This window comes from Centruroides vittatus, unplaced genomic scaffold, assembly GCF_030686945.1.
Source record: "Centruroides vittatus isolate TY-2023 unplaced genomic scaffold, ASM3068694v2 contig_1450, whole genome shotgun sequence".
NCBI lineage: Eukaryota > Metazoa > Arthropoda > Arachnida > Scorpiones > Buthidae > Centruroides > Centruroides vittatus.
In genome coordinates this window covers 53,498-75,008 of record NW_027120902.1, presented here as the reverse complement: position 1 = coordinate 75,008, position 21,511 = coordinate 53,498, and the positions used below count along the sequence as shown (strand labels likewise).

Here is a 21,511-nt window from a genome sequence, read left to right as displayed (position 1 = left end):
AGGAAAGAGGAAGATCTAAGAGGAGAAAGGGACGAAGCGAAAGAAGATCTCGAAGAAGGGGTAGCCGCGGCAGAAAGAAAATAGGGAGTCAGTAGAACGGTAATCTTCACCAATGTATCCGAGAACCGGAAATGGAATTGCTAGATTACTGTAATCTAGTAACCAAACGGCTCTTTTCAGAGCCACGTTTCTATTGGTAAAGAGTAGCCAAATTTATTTTAATAAACAACAATTAATGCTTTATATGTCATACATTCGATTTTATTTTAATTTTTGAATCGTTCGGAACGAATGTACAAATTCGAACTGTTTAGCCTTCAGTGCAGATTGGCTCTTCGACTACTTAATACTTTAAAATGCTGCTCATTTATAACTAGTTGAATTCTGCTTTAGGAAAAGATGATTGTATTGGATGAGAAATTATTAGAAACAATCCTCATACCAGTACATATGATGTCCATTATACCTTCTTAAGCCTTTTTTCGAATTTCCGGTACTAAGTACTAACGTTAACGACCACTTAACTAACGTTTTCGATCGCCTCCGCGATCTTCGTCAGGTTTTATTCGACGGTTTTCGAGTAGAATGCAATAGAATTCTTTCAAAGTTCAAACGATCGAACCTCTCACCGCGTTCTATCTCGAAAACCGTCGAATAAAACCTGACGAAGATCGCGGAGGCGATCGAAAACGTTAGTTAAGTGGTCGTTAATGTTAGTACTTAGTACCGGAAATTCGAAAAAAGGCTTAAGAAGGTATAATGAGAAATTATTATTTGAGTAAGAACAGTACAGGTTATAAAACGTTATAATCGTAAGCAGACACTTCATGCCAATAATCATCGACCAGTACTTTCGACAGCTTACAGTCACAATCCTCAGGCCAAAAGGAATCGAATACACTTAATTTTCGAACATTCGGTTATTTGAACGGACTTCAAGTTATCCAAGGCACGTGGATAAAACGCAGAACAAATGAAATGAAATTAAAATGTTATAGTAGTGTGCTGTGAATCACGTGATATTTTAAAAGCTCTTTAAAAAAATTTAGTAAGACGAATATGATTGTGGTACATATATGTAAATACAAAATTAGAAATTAAATCGTTTAAATAAGGTTACTCACAATTACGGGATTTGTATGGTAGGTGTATTGCACAGTGTTGCTGCAGATATGTAGAGGTTCTTCTATATAAATAACTCTCTTCGATCATTGATTGCACTGTTTAAGTAATTTGTGTACCCAAAGTGGTAGATAACTCTGATCTAGTACTTTTTTTTTAATATAATTCTATTCTGATCTGTTGTTTTTAATATCATCTTGATGTTCCAGGATACAGGATTGTAGCATTCTAATACTATCCCCTATGTAAATGATTTCCTCCCTTGAAAGTATGTGTTGTAACGGAATTTTGTAGACTTCCGATTTTTCATTTAATGTGAGTGTGTCTTTATCATTACATAACACTCTTTGTAGTGGGTTGGGGGTTAAAGGCAAAGTAACTCCATACTTTCTAAAAAGACGTGCTATTTTCAGTGATATAGGGTCCAAAAAAAAAGTATTGGGAGTTGTACTACCTTCAGTTGTACTACCTTCACTTCATTCTTGGTGCTGAGGAAAGTCTACGGAAATAAATTGTTTTTGACCCGGTTATAGAGATGACGAAATCTGGAAGGAGAATAACCAGCATTGTGCACCACTCTATTAATAAGCTGTGATTCACTGATTACTAAAGTCTGGGTGAGTGGGAGAAGGAACGCTCTCAGAATAAAAGAATTGTGGAGTTTACAAAATCATAGGGCTGAAATGCAGTCGCGGGGATAATTTTCGATAACATTTTAATTTCATTTCATTTGTTTTGCGTTCTATCCACGTGCGTTGGATAACTTCTGTCTAAGGTCGTTTGCTTTTCTCCCTTCAGAATTTTTTAGAAGTAATTAATAGCATTGTAATTATAGAGATCTCCAAGCCTATTAACCTCAACCTCGTTTGGATGCCATTCTGAGACCATTGTTCTGACATCCTCCCACTTCTTCAAAAGATCTTTAATAGCAGATGTCGACATTGATCTTCTATCGTCTTCCTCTTTTTCAGAAGAAAACACATCTCGCTGAGTTTCTTGGTGTTCTTCATTCAAGAGTTTCTGGAGTTCTGTCGTCAGATCAGTTTCAGGTTCCATTATGAGCTCTTCAATGTCATCTTCATTCACCAATTTCATCCATAATTTCAGGGACATCATCTCTGTCTCCCTGCTGAATGCAGGAGGGACACAGCTTTCGCCAAGCAGAATTCAACTGTGTAATTGGGTGCCTTTTAAATGAGCCATACAGCTTCAAGGATATTAAATGTTTCTTTCCAAAACGTTTTGAATCGTTGCCATCGTTGAAGAGAACTGGCATGCTTCAAAAACATCGACGAAACAGTGCTTGAATGTACAATTTCTTGAAACCTGCAAAAACCTCTTGATTCATTGGTTGAATCAAGAAAGTGGTTTTCGGAGTCAGAAACTGAACTGTCAGCCAGGGAAAGGTTTTCCAGCAAATTATCTTCAAGGTCTTTTGGGTGTCCTGGTGCATTGTCCAATAGCAACAGTGCTTTCAATGGCAATTCATTGGTCTGAAGGCAATCCTTGATGCTTGGAGCACAAACTTCAAACAGCCATTCTTTGAAAAGAGCCTGTGTGACCCATGCCCTTTTATTCGATCAGTCGATTTTTTCGATCATCACTGGCAATCTCTCTTTAATTATGATTTTTTTTAATGCTCTAGGGTTCTCAGAATGATAGACAAGAAGAGGGATAAGCTTCATATCACTGCTAGCATTAGCTCCCAAAAGTAACGTCAATCGGTCTTTCATGGGTTTATGCTCAGGAATATTTTCTCTTCTTTCGTGATGTAGGTATGATTTAGCATGTGCTTCCAAAATAAACCAGTTTCATCACAATTGAAAATTTGTTGTGGACAATATCCTTTTTTTTTTTAATGAATTCTTCAAATTTGAGACAGAACTTCTCAGCTTTTTCTTTACCTGTACTCGCAGACTCACCGTGAATTACCATATCTTTAATGCCAGATCTCCTCCTAAACTTTGCAAATCATCCAGTGGGAGCCTTGAAATCTATCTCCTCATGTAACGAATGAGGAGTTTGTTTCTACAGTTTTTCAAAAATTTCTCTAGCTTTCTCTTGAATGACAGTCATACTAGTTACATCTCTTTTCATTTCCTTTTCTTCTTTCCAAATTAAAAGCAATCTCTCCATTTTTTCATTGATGGCACATCTTTGTTTCTCAGGTGATTTTTGTTACTCCTTTAGCTTCTTGAGCATTCTTGATTATATCTTTCTTGGCGAAGATTGTGTCTACTGTAGACCTGTTCAAGCCATACTGCCTAGCAACATCAGACACCTTCTGCCCACTCTCTACCTTCTCTATTATTTCTTACTTGGTTTCTATGGTGAACACGGTTCTTAGCAATCCACTTTTTTAGGCTTTATAATATTATCAATTTCTTTTTGAAATAAAAAGTTCAGAAAGCACTCACAAAAATTCAGAGAACAGAAATCAACTAACGCACGAAAGAATTATTTAAATATGAGGCCTGAATGAAATTCGAAATTTTGGTGTTAAAACGTTAACGAATATCCGATAGGGAAGTTAAAACGCTCACCTTTAGAAAATAAAAATCGACGCAAAACTTAACGAGTGCCAACAATCTCGCAAAAAGTATAAAAAACTATTTGTCAGAAAGGTAAACAAAATCCTGGAATTACAAGGAAGTAATTCAAAATTCGGAGGAATACTATCCAATCGATATCGGGTTGACCGTCGGTGTCGACGTCTCATGCACTCGGAAAGGTTTCGAATTGTCACCTGGCGACAAGGGGAAAACAATCGGTATTCGTCATTTTACTTTGTTTTTTTTTGTGTTTGTTCTGTGTGGTTCGTTGTCCGATTTGTTCGCAGTCCGAACTGTTTGTTAACCGATCACCCACTGTATTAATATTTCTTAAACAAATGCTAAGTGGAAAAGATTGATACTGGAAAAAACAGATATAACAAAAATTTCTGAAGAATCTACAGTAGTTAATAAATAGAATTTTATGTATATCATATAAAAATTTATATGCAAAAATAAAAAATTAATCATTAAGTTTGCTTTCTTCAAAACAAAAATTTTGAATAGCAATTTTCTTACCATTTTGAGAGCCAATAATCACTACCATTAAAGAGAGTTTGTGTTGCAACATATGATAAAAGAAGAAGAATTTGTAAAAAAGGTCCTGAACCAGCTTTTATATAAGATTTGTAAACTGCTGCACCAACAGCCCCAGCAGTTTTTGTTTCTTGTTGCTGTTTAGGTGATTTGTCATCTCCAACTCTTACAGGCTACATAAAATTGAAAAGTTATTTTAAGAGATATAAACTAACATTGGTATTAAGAAAATATAAATGCAATATATATATATATATATAATTATACAGAAATTAAAACTGTTTAGCATTTATAAAACAAAATAAGAAATTCAATAAACATGTTAAACATGCCAGTGGTAAATAGAAAAATTTCTAATTTGAATCAAAGCAAATCATTTTAATTTTCAGGAAAGTTTACTTAATTTTTTAAAATTATTTTGTATGTAAAATGGCTTAAATTAAAATATTTATTCTATTCTATTGTTATACATGGAAATAAACTATTATTTCAGTAAATACGCAGTAGTAGTTCTCTTAAAAGTTTATTCTTATTGTTGGTGTAATTTAAATAATGAATATTTATTAAATGTATAATCAATATGTTATATGTATATTTATTATTTCTTGTTAATAAATTTAAATAATTATGCTATTAAAGTAAATGAACAATTCATTTATGAATAACTAAATTCATAATATTTGAATTTGTTAGAAAAATTTGTCTTTATTTAAAAATGAATGAAATGAAAAATTAAACTGAATTAAAATTATTACTGTAAATGAATTTAAATTACTCACTTCACCTTCAAATTCACTCGTAGCTAGAGAGCTGTTTGATTCATAAAGCATTGCTGGTTGTGGGTTGGAAATGATTACATCTTCATCAGCTGATGAAAAACTTCCAGTTGTGTTCTTTCTACTTCTTATTTCTTCATTTTCCTCTATTAGAGATCCTACATCTATTCCAGCTGTTACCAACTCATCATAAGTTCCTAAAGCTAGGCATTTTCCCTTGAAAAAATGAATATTTATTAAAATGTAATCACATAATTTTAAGTACAATGTTTTTAATCAAGAGAAAATTATTTGTAACTAAGATAAACAAAAATAAATGAATTACTTGAATAAAATCAATTACAATAAGTGGTATCTTTAGGATCCTAGTTCAAATAGGCATAAAACAAAAATTATTTTTTTCACTTTGTCTGCAAGATTAAAACAAACAAATCAAATTTCACCCAAACATTTTAGAATGAAATTTTACATTGAAAAATGTTTCGTTATTCTTTGGAAATTTTTCATGATTTTAGTGAATTAAATTACAGAAGGTTTGGCAATATTTGGAAATTAAATTACAAGATTATATGAATTTCAATTCTTTATTGTATGAACCTTAGTTCGTTACAAGGGGGTTAAAGCATTACATAAAAACTGAAGTTAGTACAATTTAACAATCAATATAATTAAATCTAGGGAGATTTCTACCTTAGATATACATTCCACCAGATCGTTGGATGTGAGGTTTCCTCCATATTCTTTTAAAATTTATCTAATTTAACAACAAATGAAGATTTAAATTCATCCTTCCATATTGCACGTTTACCAGCATATCGTCTATCAGGAATGGCTGATATTGTTCAAAGAAATCATTGAAAGAAAAACAGGTGAGTGATCAGAGCCTATCTCTCGTAAAACACATAGATTATTTACAGTATGAAAATATATTTCTTTGACCTATGACGAAATCAATTACACAGCCTCCTTTAGTTGCATAGTAAGTAAAATCAGCTTCTTTATCACCTTGCAGTAAACCATGAAAACGCAAGACTGATCTTTTCCATACAGTCTGTTTCTGACAGCTCTGGTCCTCGTCGAATAGTCATCATTAATAAATATATTTAGGACTTTTAAATTACTGACATTTTTATAAACTTTTAATTTATTTTCAAAATCAAACAGTTCACAAATAATCAGTCTTTTTATATTAGGTTTAAATTTTCCAATTCTAAAGGCACGTTAAATATTGACATCTGTTACCTTTAATTTATCATTGAAAAGTTTTTGAACCATAACTGAACAGTCGTCCGATTTATCGTTGTTCTCTATGCTTGAAATTACAATAATATTCCTTTTTTTATTTTCTAATTTCATTAACTTTTCATGCAGATTATTACAGATTACATTAGTTTCTGTGTCTGATTTATCATCTTTAAAATAAACTTTTTTCCGTCATTTTCAAGGGCAGATAGCCTAGATTTCACATCTGCCAATGCTGTATCTATATTCTCAATCCACGTTTGCATTCTGTCTAAACAGTTCTAAAGTGTTTCTAATTTACTATTTGAAGAGGCTTTGAAGAGTTTCAACAAAAGTCAAATTCTTTATTCAACGTTAATCTCCTTTTCGACACTTAAATAAGACAAAATCAGTTGTTCCGTTGACTCACCCGAGACATTTTCTTCGCTTCCGATTCGTTTTCTTACATTTCGTGGTGACCGTTTTGAGATAGTGGCGAAAAAAATTTTTTTTTTCTGAGACGGAAATTCTGACATTTTTCCAGAAAAAAAAGCAAAAGTGAATCAGATCAAAGAAAGTAAAATCGTTCACGCCAACAACCACCAGAATATATGAATTTAATGTTTACATAACAATGACAAACACTTTTAAACAAAGAATAGGTTGCTTAATCAAAGTAAAAGTTAAACAGAAGAAATAATGTTTGCATATTTATTTTTAATTTTTTTCAATTTTTACATCAATCATGCAGTCTATTCTCATTTCCATCAGGTATTTACATAAAAAAGTTTTTAAAATTGTTTAAAGTTATCTTTTTGAGAAAATACATACTTTATACCGACTCTAACTTGCAATATGTTGAAAGCGTTTTTTAAAACCCATCTAAATTTACTGCTATTAATTTCTTTATCATATTATGTTTAATGTTTTCAATTGCTTTTCTATCAGTGTTGATTTGATTTTGAAGATGATAAATTAGGAAATAAGGCAGATTGTTTCTCCTTCAATTTTAAACTTTGCCAAACACTTATGCTAATCATTATTGAAGGATGTGACCGTGTATACAGCAGAAAGTAGTTTCTTCTTTTTGAAACTAAAATCTTCTTCAGTAACTTTAACCAAATAATTTGTAACTTGAGACAATACTTATTTACTGTAAAGAAAAGATTTCCTTGCTGACAAAGAAATGTTATTCACATTATTTTGAATTTTTATCTTTTAAATCAATTTTTTTTTATCTGAGAACTTACTGATCCTTTTTCCTTACTTTATTTGTTTGTGAATCATACTGAAGATATCCACTTTTGTTGTTTGTTACAATCAAAACTAAATGAAATAAAATGCTAAATTTTGTTTTTTTTTGTACAATTGCTACAATGACAATGATTTGCTTAATACAGAATCTCTAATGCAACTAAATACAAATGACAATCAATATGTAGCCTAAATGAATTTACAGGGAAAATCTTATATTCAATTAGTTTATATAATAAATATCATAATTTATAACTAAATCACTATAAGACTGTAATTATTATAAATATTGTATATGTTATAATTACTGTAAAATAATGAATATAATAAACACATAAAAATACTTACTTCTTTTAAAACAATTATTTTTGTAGCTTTTTTCAAAAATTGTATTTGATGTGTAGCTAATATCCTCACTTTATTTTTCAAATATTGCATAATGCATCTAAAGATGAATTATATAAAAAAATGCACGGTAATAATTAAAATTATATTCATTTATTATTTTTAAAATAAATAAAATAAAAAAAAACACGCAAGTATTACTTTTCAAATATATGTTTGGCAACAGCAGCATCAACTGCACTTAGTGGATCATCTAGGATAAATATATCAGCATCCAGATAAAGTGCTCTATAATAACAAGAGACTTGTAATCTTTGAAGCTTATTAGTTTAATATTGTAATTATTAAATATATTTTAAAATACCTTGCCAAATTAACTCTTGCTTTCTGGCCTCCACTAAGGCTAACTCCTCTTTCTCCAACAAGTGTTCGATCTCCATATGGAAAAAGGTTAATATCCTTCAAGAATAAGAAAACTTTTAAATTAAATATTTCTTACATATTACAAATTTGAACAGAAAAAATATATTAAAAATTTTCAAACTGCAAATCAAATATGATCTGTAAATATAAAAATTTGATTAATTTCAGAAATTATAATAAAGTTTCTATATTTTAAGTATCAATTATAATTTAAATATAATAACTATATTATAGATTTTTAAAAACAAAAGATGTCTTAATCATATATTTTTTATTGACAATAATTATACAATGATAGGCCTATATTCTATAATAGTAAAAATTGATTTTTCTATAAACATCTTTTTTATTTACAAAATTTTGTAATTCATGTAGATTGTAGATGTGTGTGTTTATACCATAACTGAACCAAATCTTTACACCATTTGATGACTTTTTAGGTAGCCTTCAGTTTAAATGATTTGTTAGAATGGTTTCCAAACGTTTTTCAGAATATTATATGCAACAGGAATCAATCATATGATTAATTCTTCTTTCTAGCATAGGAATTATTAGTAGAATACCACCATGATTTATTAAAAAAAAGAGGAAGAGGAATTAATATCAAGATTAATTCTTGTTTCTCTTTATCTAAGAAATTATAATGAGGATTTTATTAATTTATAAGATAAATTTAAAATGCTAAAAAAAACAGCAAAAGTAAACTTGAGATTTTAGACAATGAAACATATGTTTGAACGATTCATTTCCAGTGGAATCATGGTGGATTTATCTTTCCATTTCCGGTACTTGAAAATGAAAAGATAAAATAAAAATACTGGCAAGTTTTATATTTAAAATTTCATTGTAATGACATTGCCATGAGTATTTTTTCTATTGGAAATATATTGTTGATTCAAAATGTGAGGTCCCGGACAGAGTCCGATTCCTTCATTAAACGTACAAAAATTCACTTCATTTAAAGATAATATTTTGTTAACGAAATATGTATAAAGTAGATCTGTCACGAAGGTATGAAATAAACAATGTAAGGTCGATCCTTTGAGGTCACGGGTTGACGAGAACACAAATGTCTAGACCAACGAGCTAGAATATACTACATAGAGTGGCTGTAGCGACGCCGTGTTAAAAGAAAATTGAATACACGTCCACCATTTTCCTTTTAGTCAAGTGGGCCATTTGTGTTGCGTAAAGGCAAAGAGCTAGAATATTCTAACTCGTTGTGTAAGATGGTGCAAGTCAAAGTGACCCTACTTAGCTTTTTTTTAAAAAAAAATTTGAAAGTAAATAGCAAGACATTTCTTTTTTTAACACTTTATTTGAATGTTTTCAAACAAGACAACATATTCTGTAGCGATAAGTTAAATGCATTTCTAAACGTTCTTATTTTTACTTTCCCGGCTGTTATATATACATAATAAGCATTGGAATCGTGTCAAATTTGACTCTCAGAGTTTTTTTTAAATCTCCAAGTTGTGGGGGTCACTCCTGAACCCCCAAAAAATAATTAAATAAAAAACAGGAGAAATTATTCCATGTATGCGTGTGTTGGCGTCTATAAGAAACGAAATTTGACATGATAGCTTGTGTATAAGGAGCATTGATGCTATTATATTTTGGTGGTTAAAGGTTAAAGGGGTGGGGAGATAGAGGGGTCATGTGTAATATCTCGAGAGAGGTCGGACTTTATTATCCGCAATTAACAGAGTTCAAGAGTTAAACAGTTTACTTTATTTCGTCTACTTAATAATGCATTTTGGATTGGTAATTTTCCAATCCCTCTTCAGGCTCACGGCTTCAGTGTCTAAAGTTGTTGTATACAATATAACGAACAAAAGGTTCATGAAAGAACATGACAGTAGCTATATGAAAACTGGTCCCTAAAATAAACTCCTGTACAGTACTTTAATACTTACTGTCTTGTTTTCAACTTTTTTAATGTTTTCAGCTATTATTTAAATTATACTCGTATATACAATTTAAGTATTCATGCAATTTTGGAACGAAAAAACAAGATCGAAAATAAATAAGTCGTTCGGTTTATATAAGCGAGCATTCGAAAAGCGCAATTTTTTATCTGTCATAGCGATGGCCGCCAAGGATGGTGGCGGCTTCAAGGAACACGCTATTTTTCCAGTCTATTATTTATAGGTCGTTGGGTAAAAACCTGAAATCCAGCCATTCGAGTTGTCTAGTCCAAATTACTACGGACAAGCATTTGGTAAAACAGGTATCGCGCCCACCAGTGACCGAGTGGATAAAACCACTGAACACTGGTACAGTAAGACCCCGCTTAACGCTGATTCGATATAACGCGGTCTGCTCGAAGCCTAAAAAAATAGCTCAAAATTTACGATGATTTTAATTTTCGCGGCATTTCATTGATTCGTACATTATACGATTATTTACGAACACGAACCAATCAGAAAAAAGTGGCAAAAAGGTGTACTTTGTTGACTATGAACACAATATAGTGCTTACGACGATCACTTGGCTTTTCTTCTCCCTGTTATTTAGTTGAGACAAGCATTACGTGCGTATATAGCTCGTTTCGGGCCTAATATGCCCCTTTTCAGTCAACTAAATATTAAGACGATGACACTTTACAACCAATGTTTCAGGCAATGGCACTTTACTACTAATGTTAAGAACGTTGGTTTTAAAAACTTTTTAACTTTAAAACTTCGACTAAAATCAGACTGTTGCTTCACGGCACTTCAACTGTCGTGCTCATTAGCATATCCTTTCGTGTCTGAGGTTAACTGATGCGGAGTTGGATTTTCGTAACTATGAATGAAGATTTGGGAGAGGAGAAGAAGATTTGGGAACAGGGAGAAGAAAAGCCAACTGATCGTCGTAAGCACTATATTGTGTTCATAGTCAACAAGAATCAAGCGCGACACGGTTTCAAGTCATTAATAAAGGTGTACGTTCTTTAAATCTATGTTTGTTTGGTGCAATTTTGGAAAAAAATATAATATCGTGGATGCCATAGGAAATATCGACTTGGCTTGGCAAGAATTAACTTGTAAATGCGTGAAGAGAGTGTGGAAGAAGTTATGAATGAAGGTATCAAAGAATTCTCAACGAGAAGAGCCCATCGCTGCAACCTAATCGATACAGCATGACTAGGAGATGTGTACGAGCAGGATATTGAGGAGTTACCGCAGGTTTCTGGCGAGAGCCTTATTAACAACGACTTCAAGAACTGGCAGAACAAGGAATTCGTGTAGAACTGGAAAATAGAGATTCTGAAAACGAAAAACCCAAAGAATTTCTCTACAGATTTCCTTAGTAAAGTTTGGTAACGATAACCGAAATCGTTGATCAAATTGTAGCGAATGATCCAGATTTTGAAAAAAGTGCAAAAGCAAAACGAGGCGTTTTGGATGTGATCTTAAGAATTTCAGAAGAGCCAATATCTTCATCACAAAAAATGAACTTTACATTTCTGTGTGCATATGTTAATATGTTATTTAACATATATATAAATGGTTTGCTGTATATTAGCTAATATGACGATTTTAGTCTCTGTAATCCAAAATTATTCTTGGTAGACAAATCTCACAGCAATCTTATTGGCAAATTAAATTTATTTTGTAAAGACTACATCATGTAGTCTTTACAAAATAAATTTAATTTGCCAATAAGATTGCTGTGAGATTTGTCTACCAAGAATAATTTTGGATTACAGAGACTAAAATCGTCATATTAGTGTTATTTAACATATATTATTATGCAAATTAATATAAAAATAACCTAAAATTAAAGTAAAATCAGTTTATTTTTGGTCGCGTGTTCACCTATCCCTATTTACTCTATGTTAAAATGACCGTTTAACGCTGTTTCGCTTAGCGTTTTGTCATCTAGGAACGCATCCCCCGCTAACGCGGGGTCTTACTGTATTTGGTCATGGTATGCGCCTCGCCGACAGGTGGTTACGTTGAGTTTTCCTGGTTTTCTACACGTTAATTACACCAAACTAGGAGCCAGTTTCCCATGAGATTTCCCGGGAGGCATTCCCCTTTGGCGGATCGTTCATGTGTCTCTTTGCCGTACACGAATAAAACAAACAATAAATTTTCGCGCACCGCTACTGTCGGTACTGCCCGAAAATTTGTCGTAGACTAGGTGGAAATCTGAATGCCTATTGTTTTTTACTTTAAATTCTTATAGTTTTTCAATCATTTTAAAAATTATTATCTGCAAATTTTATTTTATTTTAATTATTGTTATTATTATTATTTTACTAGAGATCAGAGTAACTGGAACGTTCACTCACTTGTCACTTTCTTTTGCTATACATATTCTTCGAACTATCTTTTTGGAAAATTCTAAGATATCCCATGCTTATAATTTCTTCGCATAATCTTGCTCAATGAGAATCAGAGCCAGGTTGTAAAGTTATTTTCTGACAGATTTTCAGATAAGTTTTAATAATTTTCGACTGAGAGAAAAGGTGTTCACAACTGGCAACTGTGGCTGAAATTCTTAAAAGAACGTAAGCAGTCTATGCACATATCGGGTAACATGCTATCCAATAAATAATTTTCGATAACCAAAAACTTATCTATGCTATGGACGTCTTTTATGTCTTTCAATTTATATTTAAACGCACTAACAGTTGAAATGTTGGCAAGTTTCGATGCATGCAGCAGAATATAGTAAGTTACGTCGTCGTTCATTTCAGTTAAATTTTCAAGAAGTACAGTTGCGAAAGTTTTGACAATTTCGTTTAGGCCGGTAAATCGGACTTTCAACTGGGTGATAATCATAATATCTAGTGTTGAATTAAATATTTTGAATTTGGAAGTATTTGAAAAGATTCTCTATTTCGTCTTGGTTCAGTTCATCGAAATGTTTTTTTCTTTTTTCATTGATACACTCTTCGACTTGCTCGAAGAATGTATCAATGGAAAAAGACGTTTCGATATGGAGAGGATCAATATGCAATGACTTTAGTAACTTCATCACTGTCATTGCGAAGCTTCTTCTTATTGTCTAGTAGTTTTTAAGGAGCTGTTCTGTTTTAGAAATTTCTTACTCAGGGGACTGCAACATTTTTGACACGATATTTTCACAATATCTTTGCCTCCATGATAATCATAACAATGGAATCAAATATCTCAAAGTATTTTTCAAACTGTCTCTCTTCTAATGATCGTCCGTTCATTGTATCATGATACGGAAAACGAAAAGTTTTCACGTAGTTATTTCTGGAACTTCAATAAGCAGAACAACGTCTCTTTAAGGAGACAGGCTGAGAAGATTCTGTTATAAGTTCCAGTCATTGTTTAACGCATACAAAAATAAGTTTTTCAAGCAATCTTTTAAAGCAGTATTTCTTTTATTGTTTTTTTTTCCCTGAATCAGAAACTGAAAAATTACAAAATTCTCAAAGAAAACATTAATTAATCAAAAGTATTTTAAATAAAAGTAGTAAAATGCAAATAAAAAGCGCAATGACAAAATACAAATATTTTAATTCTACGTTCGGTAAGTGGCTCCATGTCAATCAATAGCACCTGTTTTGGGGCACCTGTTGACTACCGACTAGCGTCAACTGTCCCATTTAGTATTTTATATAATGCACTGCCAAAGGCGCCAAAACTCAACTTAGGCGCGAGCCTATGCTGCCTACCTAAAGCGCTATCGGATTGTCTGTAATTTATGCAAGTTTAAGACTAAACTCTAAGCTTACTTGCCAAAGCGGTAAATTAAAATTTTCCATAAAATTTTACTTTAGTATGTTAATCAAAAAGAAAATCCTGTACGGTCCCCAGCCTAGTGGGGCCGTAGACAAGCGGAAGCACTTTAACCCTTTTAGTTACATCCCTGCTCGTTATCGACAATGCTATCTACGTATGAAATGCAAGATTTTAAACTGATGTGAAAATTGCCATCTGTAATTTTTAAATTTATAAAATATATTAATAATCAATTAAGTTTAATTTTAGAAATTTACCTTTTCTAAAGCCGATACGTGTAACACATTATTGTATTTTTCTTCATCAAATACATCTCCAAATAAAATGTTTTGTTTGACACTTCCGCCAAAAACCCAGGCTTCTTGAGAAGCATATGCAATTTTTCCTTTTACTTTTATTTCACCAGAAGAAGAAGGAAGTTCGCCCAGCATAGACATAAGCAAAGAAGTCTATTGAAGTAAGAATTTAAATACTGTACTGTACATATATTTTATTTATTCATTCAAATAATGTTTATTACTATTTAGCATTATAATTTAAAATTTAATTAATCTTTTTGTGTGAAGCAATAATTATCTGAAATAATATAGAATTTAGCTTATATTGTTACATATACTGACACTAATATTAAAAATACCTTTCCAGATCCTACCGGTCCAATAACAGCTAATAATTCTCCAGGTTGCACATTCAATGTTATTCTTTGTAACGTTGCTTCACCATCCTTGACATAAAATAATTTATAAAAAGATTTAAAATTATTAAATTTTATTTCTATTTTATTCATAAATATCTTATTATTATTACTTTATTTTTTAACCACTTATTAATAAGGGCGCTATAAGGGCTGCTATAAGGAATGATACCTTTTAGCATCTCTCGCGGTATCCAAAGCAAATAATTCTGGTGTTATGAGTTTCTTCAAAGTGTATTTGTGAAAAATTCGAAAGTCACACCAGTAAAAGTAGAAAGTAGGAAGAACTTCATCAATTTTCGTTTTTTTCCCAGTGGCATAGTGCCTATGTTTTGTTATACTTGTGCACTTTAGTGATTTTTATCGTAAAATTTCAGTACAATCTCCCGAGCTTATTTTTATCAGTTCTTAACAATATAAACACAAAAGTATATATGCTTAATTAATATTATAAAATTAAAAATTTACATTAGAAATTTATTTAGATAAAATTTGAATACATTTTTGTTTACTGACAGTGATGGAGCTGCCAACACTGTCCAGTTTAAAATTTAGTAAGATTGACATGAAGAGTAATCTTCCAGTATAAAAAAATTTACAGAGACTTTAAATTCAGAAAATAAGGCTTGATATCAGTTATATTCTTTGACGTGATTGATATTAATAGATATTGCATCTAGAAAAATTTCATTAAATAATTTGTTATCTGCATTTAGTAAAAATTCTGAAATTGCAAGACACCAATGTGTTGTAATTTATTATATTTACAAACAGATACGATAAGATAGAAAATATATCTGAACTTGTTATCAATTTGTCTTAACACTTATCGTCCATTCCGTCACAAAACCCTTTATTAATGATTGAAAGGAAGAGATATTGTAAGAAAATAGTGAAACGTTTTCTAAATTGTGATAGCATATCAGTAATGATAAGCCTATATGAAAGACTTCAACTAATATACAGGAAGAGAGAAATAAATGAGAAGTGTTTCTTAATTTTATATTTTAGAGAAAAAAAGGAATTAAAGGATGAAAACCTTTTATTTCTGCATATTTTCCTTGCATAATCACGTAGGAATTTTTAAAAAATAAATATTTCCTCTTAGTAACTCTTCTTAATTATTTAAAAAGGAAAATAACGTGAATATAAATAGCGAATTAAATAGTTACAGTATTTATAAAGTATTATAAAAATAGATTCATTAATTATCTTGAAGTTCCTTTATTAATTAAATACCTTATTTACCTTGTTCCAGGAAGCAGTAAGTTTACTCATCCAAACTCCACATTGATTTAGTTTTGGTCTTAAACTAGAAACAGTCATTTCATTCTCTTCTTGTTCTTCTAACAGTAAAAATCTCTGGTAATTTAAAAAAAAAAAACTATTAAAATAAATTTATTCGATAATAGAAATATTTATTTACAAAAAAATGTATTAAAATCCTATGAAAATCTCTTTAAAGGAACTATTGAATGCTAAGCAGACATTGGTTTTCAAATTTTTAACTAACCTGTAACCTTTTAAGAGAAATTAATGCTTCAGCCCCTTGAGAAATTCCATATGGAAAAAATAGTGTCATACAAAGTCTTAAGTTGTTAAATAAACTGATACTAACAAAAACTGTTCTAGCTGTTAATTGTCCTCCGAGCAAAATATAGGTTAAAAAGGATAGAAATAAAATTAGTTTTGAAGAAACAAAAAATAGTGCTATGTTTATTCCTCGTAGAATTGATGTTTGCCTGATCTTCTTAATTTCTTTTCTAGAAATATAAACAATTATATTTCATCCAGAAAAGAAAAACTTAAATAAGATATTTTTACCTTCTAGCTTTATCAACTAAGTTAGCAAATGCAAATTCCCACGTATACATTTTGATTACACGCATGCCAGCTACAATTTCATTCATTAATCGTATTCTTTCATCTGTCAGTTTAGCTGTTTTCGATCTAAAGAATTATAAGAATAAATCCTAGTTCAAATCAGTCTATTTTACATTTATGGTTTTAACTGATTTACCTGAGTTTAGAAAATAATTTGCCCATTCCACCTTGAAATGGAATGTACAGCAATAATATAGCAAGTCCTGCAAATGTAGCATATCCTAAATATCTCCACAGAACAAGTAACATAATTGCTGTTTGAAGAGGTCCTGCTATTAGATGTGGTAAATAAATAATACACTGGAAAAGGTAATTAATACAAATATAAGTATCATAATTATCTATATTTAAATTATTTATTACTGAAGAAAAATTATAAATTTATGAAATATTAATTTTTACAATTTCAAGCATACATAATCAAATCGGTTGACATCGTTTGATAACAGATTAACCATCTGGCCGACAGTTGTTTTCCCTAAAGAAGTATGGCTTAACTTTAACGCCTAAAACAAAATTATTTATATTATTACATGTTATTTTTATATTTTAATGCATTATGCTTAAGTCTAGGAGTTACAAAAACATAATGAATAGCGATTTTCAACTCACTTTTCTATAAATAATACTGCAACATGCTATTCTTATTCTCATTCCAATTCGTTGAGCTCCGAAAAAGTAGACATGATGAGTAAATACAAAACAAACAGCTAAAAGACAAATACCCCCTGCTGATAAATAAGAATCAAACTCCTTTTCTTTATTCTTATTAGCATAATAATCGACAATGACGCCTAAGAGATAGGGTTGACAGACACGAATTATGCATTCCTTCAAGGGGGAAAAAAAGAAATAAAATAAAAATATGAATTTTTACACAAATTTTAAAGAAACTTTTTGTAATTACTTCGACTAAAATAAGTGAAGCATGAAGAAAGTAAAGACATCCAAACGTTCTTATAACGGCTTTTAACAAACTTGGATGTTTCTTTTTTAATTCTTTGTCCCATTGCCTGAAATCAATAGAAATTATTATGTTTAATCTATGTTTAATCTAAATATGAACAACGTTTAAGATATTGTAAATAATATACGTATTTACTTTTGCAAGCGGTCACCTAATTTTTCTGAGCAATCTGTTTTCGGATTTTGATACAAATCATTTACTTCGAGCTCTGTTTTGTATCCTTTCATGAATAATGGATATAACCAACTGAAATAAAATAAATTATCAGTTTAGAATATCAAATTTAATTATTTGATTTATTTATTTAAAGTTACAAAATTAACGATTAAAAAAATTTGTTCCATGCTTTATTCTTATTCTATAACCATTGTTTCATGTTAGTTTATCAAGATATGTCTTACTTTATACATAAAGAAGTTAAAAGGTATGTCAAGGACTATGTTAATTTAACTGAAATTATATAATTCATCGATTCTAGTCTATATTGTTACCGCTAAAGCTCGAAAGCTTTCGAGCTTTAGCGGTAACAATTTAGGCTAATCTCCAGATTAACTAGATTGATCCGTCAACGTGCGGAATCAAGAGTTTTCCGCATTTTTCGTAGGTAATCTGCACATTAACGGCTTCCGTATCGTTAAAGTTCAAAAGTTTGTTTCTCTCATTTCCTTTTCCTGCTACTTCCTGAAGAAGACAGAGCAAAAACTGATACACGCTCAATTTTAGCAGTGGTTCTTAGTAAAACAGAGGATGGCTTTTATAAACTTGGTACTAAAACGGGTATTTTAAAACGATTGTATGCAAAATCTAAATTCAGTGTTTGTAAAGAGAGATTTTTAACGAAAGATGTCCCTGCTGTAGAAATATCTTTACGTCAAACAGCAATAAAACAATATCTTGATGCTGGACAGGGTTTCAGAAAATGTGACTGCAAATCTAAATATACCACAAATAGGTGTGCTTGTCGCAAAAACCAATTGCTATGTAACTCAAAGTGTCACCAATCTTTAGATTGCACTAATAAGTAAGCACAATTTTATCATATGTTTTGCAAATTCATTTCCTTAATTGTAATAATATTTTAAACCGTTTGCTTTTTTTGTATTACAGTTTTTTAATTGATTGATAATTGATTCTATCAACTAATTTGTTTGTATTAACTTGATTCTTTAGATATTGAAAATTAAATAAATAACATTATGTTAATTTAAGCGTACATAAACGTTGCTGTTCCAGCAAAAGATCTTATGTTCACTTTACCGAGTGCCTAGTAGGTAATGTGCAGATTACCTAGATCATCTGCACATTACTTAGGTAATTTGAAAAATGGAACAATTTTCGAAACTTTAACGGATCACCCTAGTTCGTCTGGAGATTAGTTAGGTAATGTACACATTAACTGCTTTCGAGCTTTAGCGGTAACAATTGTATACATATAAAATTTCAAAAGAATTGTGACATTGAATTATAACTGGGTGTGGTTTTTGCCATTATAGTACCATGATTATCGTAGTTATTTGAAACAGATAAATGAATGAGATTTATCTATCGTAAATATAATATAGACACAATGTTTCCGTTGAATAGTTTTATAGTTCCCCGAAAAATTCCTGGGGTTTTTCGACGTTATCGCGAATCCCCCAGAGTGATGGGCACGGATCTTAACCGCACGGCAATCCGACCCGCGGCGAAGTTACTATTTGATATATAATTGGTAAAAATCATAAATGAAACTTCCGCAAATATTTCAATTTAGTTAATAAAAAAGACTAAGTTATAGTTCCTATTTTAAAAATTATATTAATGTGTGCATTTTACAGTAATTGAAAACTGTTTAAAGAAATATTTAACTAATTTAGAATCTATATTTAACGAGCAATTATTTATTGTGACATCGTCACAATGATGGGCTGCAATTTTAAATCATATTTTTAATTTATTTAGTCTAAAATATATGCTCTCCACCACAAATTAGTACTGTAGTATCTTGCCCCTGTACAGCGTACTTTTCCTTTAATGTTAGAGTCAGGCCAGTCATCTGTCTAGCACCTTTCAGGGAAAAGTTTTTAAATTTAAATAACGGTTTGCATTGGAAGTTCAGATATAGTTAATTGGAACCTCCTGCACCTAAGGTTTCCATGTCTTGTCTCAGATTTTATCTATGTAACTCCATTCTCAAGATTAAGGAAAGACAGACAGACAAACGAACGACAGTAGAAATTTTTAGGTCTACAATTTTTTCAAATTGCAGCCCAACAAGATAAAAATCTTATATTCAGAAAGAAACCTGGAAATTTAATGTTTGTTTTTATTGAGCAATTGGTTTATTGAGTATTGTTCATTTTATACATAAAACAATTAAATTTCAAAAATCAGTTTATTTATAAATATTTCATTATAAAGAACTTTTAAATATTTTTTCAACCTGGAAAAAATTAGTTAAAAAAATTAAAATATTTCACAAGATTTTAAAAATTAAGCAAATTTGATTATTTTGCAATTCGTTATTTACTGATTATAAAATTTTTGTATTATTCATTAAATAAAATTTATCTGTGAATGATTATTTTAATTTCTTTATTCTAAAGAGAGATCTCTATAAAGATAGACGATACGATTAGATAAATAGTTTTGTAATTGCTTTATCAGTTATAAAGTTTTAAGATAACAAATACATATTTTGAAATAACATTTATCTGTAGCGATTTAAAAATGAAAAATTATAATCGAACTTTGAGTTTTATAATCAACCTTAAGTAAATCTGCATTTGAACGGAAAAGTAGTTTATGCCTCTATACTTTTGTATAATTTAAATTGCTGGTATATTTTGTATATTTACGTTTTTGCATTACAATTTTTACATATCTTGAAACGTCGAGGAATGCAAAAATATTCGGGGTTTTTACTGTACGTATGAATGTTTATTTGTGTGTGGGGCACAATTTTGTTCACCTTCTTTGAAGGTTAAAATCTCCTGTGCTTTTTACTGGACATTTCTAAATTTTTGCAGGGAGGTTTCTTTGTTAATTTACGGCAAAGCAACACTTGGGCGATCTGCCTAGGGAATGCCTTCCGGGAAGTCTTTTAAATTAGCCCCTATTCAGGCATTACAGACATGGAGAAAACCTGGAAAACTCCACGTGACCAGCCTGTCCTGACGAAGCGCGAACCCACGACCGAACTCCTAGTGTTTAGGGAACGGAACCTCTTGGCTACTGGTGGGCTGCAGAGAGGTTCGTTTATTAAGGGATCGATGCTATTAAATTTTGACGATAAAAGGTCGAGTGGATGGTGAGAGAAAGGGAGTCATGTGTCCTCCAGTAGGGTCACACTTAATGACGATTTTACTTGTTATTAGTGTTTACAAATTTTTATAAAACCCAACCCTACTCTCAAAAATTAATCTTTTTGCCGTTTTATAATAATTAAAAATATAAAAAGGCTTTTCAGTAAAATATAATAATAGATGGCGCCACTAAACGTTGCCGGGAAAGTTAAGGAACTCATTACTGGATTTTTCTTACATTGAATATATTTTTGTCTTTGCTTTGTACTATATAACTGAGATCAAATATATCTTTCTAATGCAAATAGTTCTCCATTTTGTTTAAATATTTGAAAATCTGTAATTTTGTTGACAAATTATAAGAATACTACGGGTCAGTTTCAATTTTGTCCATTGCAATATCTTACTGCGCGGCTATTTAGCCGATTTGTATTATCTAACGTAATGATATGCGGGCGTATTAGATAAGATTACAATCAACCTTTTTAAATGAACCGTTTAAAATTAAAATTAAATTACTATATAAAATATATAGGATTATTAATCAAAATTAACTTATTACCTTATAATTTGAATTAAATTAAATTCATAAACTTCATTTTTATATAACCATTTTTAATCATATTTGAAGAACACAACTGTAGTCTGTAACTAGCTTTCTTTATGCAATTTAAAGAATTTTGAGCTAAATACTTGAAAAAAATAGTGATAACTTTTATAATTTTATTATACAGTACTCGACAT

At 30.7% G+C, this 21,511-nt stretch overlaps 1 protein-coding gene across 2 annotated transcripts in view; it reads right to left on the bottom strand.

Annotated features, from left to right (window-relative positions):
* The window catches only part of LOC136968340 (ATP-binding cassette sub-family C member 4-like), a 60,784-nt gene that overhangs the window by 23,467 nt on the left and 15,806 nt on the right, over positions 1-21,511 (bottom strand). For both annotated transcript variants that reach the window (XM_067262342.1, XM_067262341.1), the window contains exons 2-16: positions 17,619-17,729; positions 17,424-17,529; positions 17,129-17,347; positions 16,933-17,022; positions 16,653-16,816; positions 16,457-16,582; positions 16,146-16,395; positions 15,881-15,994; positions 14,576-14,662; positions 14,196-14,387; positions 8,172-8,266; positions 8,009-8,095; positions 7,811-7,907; positions 4,991-5,203; positions 4,194-4,384 (exon numbers count right to left, since the gene is read on the bottom strand). In XM_067262342.1, the coding sequence (XP_067118443.1) occupies positions 4,194-4,384; positions 4,991-5,203; positions 7,811-7,907; positions 8,009-8,095; positions 8,172-8,266; positions 14,196-14,387; positions 14,576-14,662; positions 15,881-15,994; positions 16,146-16,395; positions 16,457-16,582; positions 16,653-16,816; positions 16,933-17,022; positions 17,129-17,347; positions 17,424-17,529; positions 17,619-17,729 (2,142 nt within the window). The remainder of the gene's footprint in view (positions 1-4,193; positions 4,385-4,990; positions 5,204-7,810; positions 7,908-8,008; positions 8,096-8,171; positions 8,267-14,195; positions 14,388-14,575; positions 14,663-15,880; positions 15,995-16,145; positions 16,396-16,456; positions 16,583-16,652; positions 16,817-16,932; positions 17,023-17,128; positions 17,348-17,423; positions 17,530-17,618; positions 17,730-21,511) is intronic.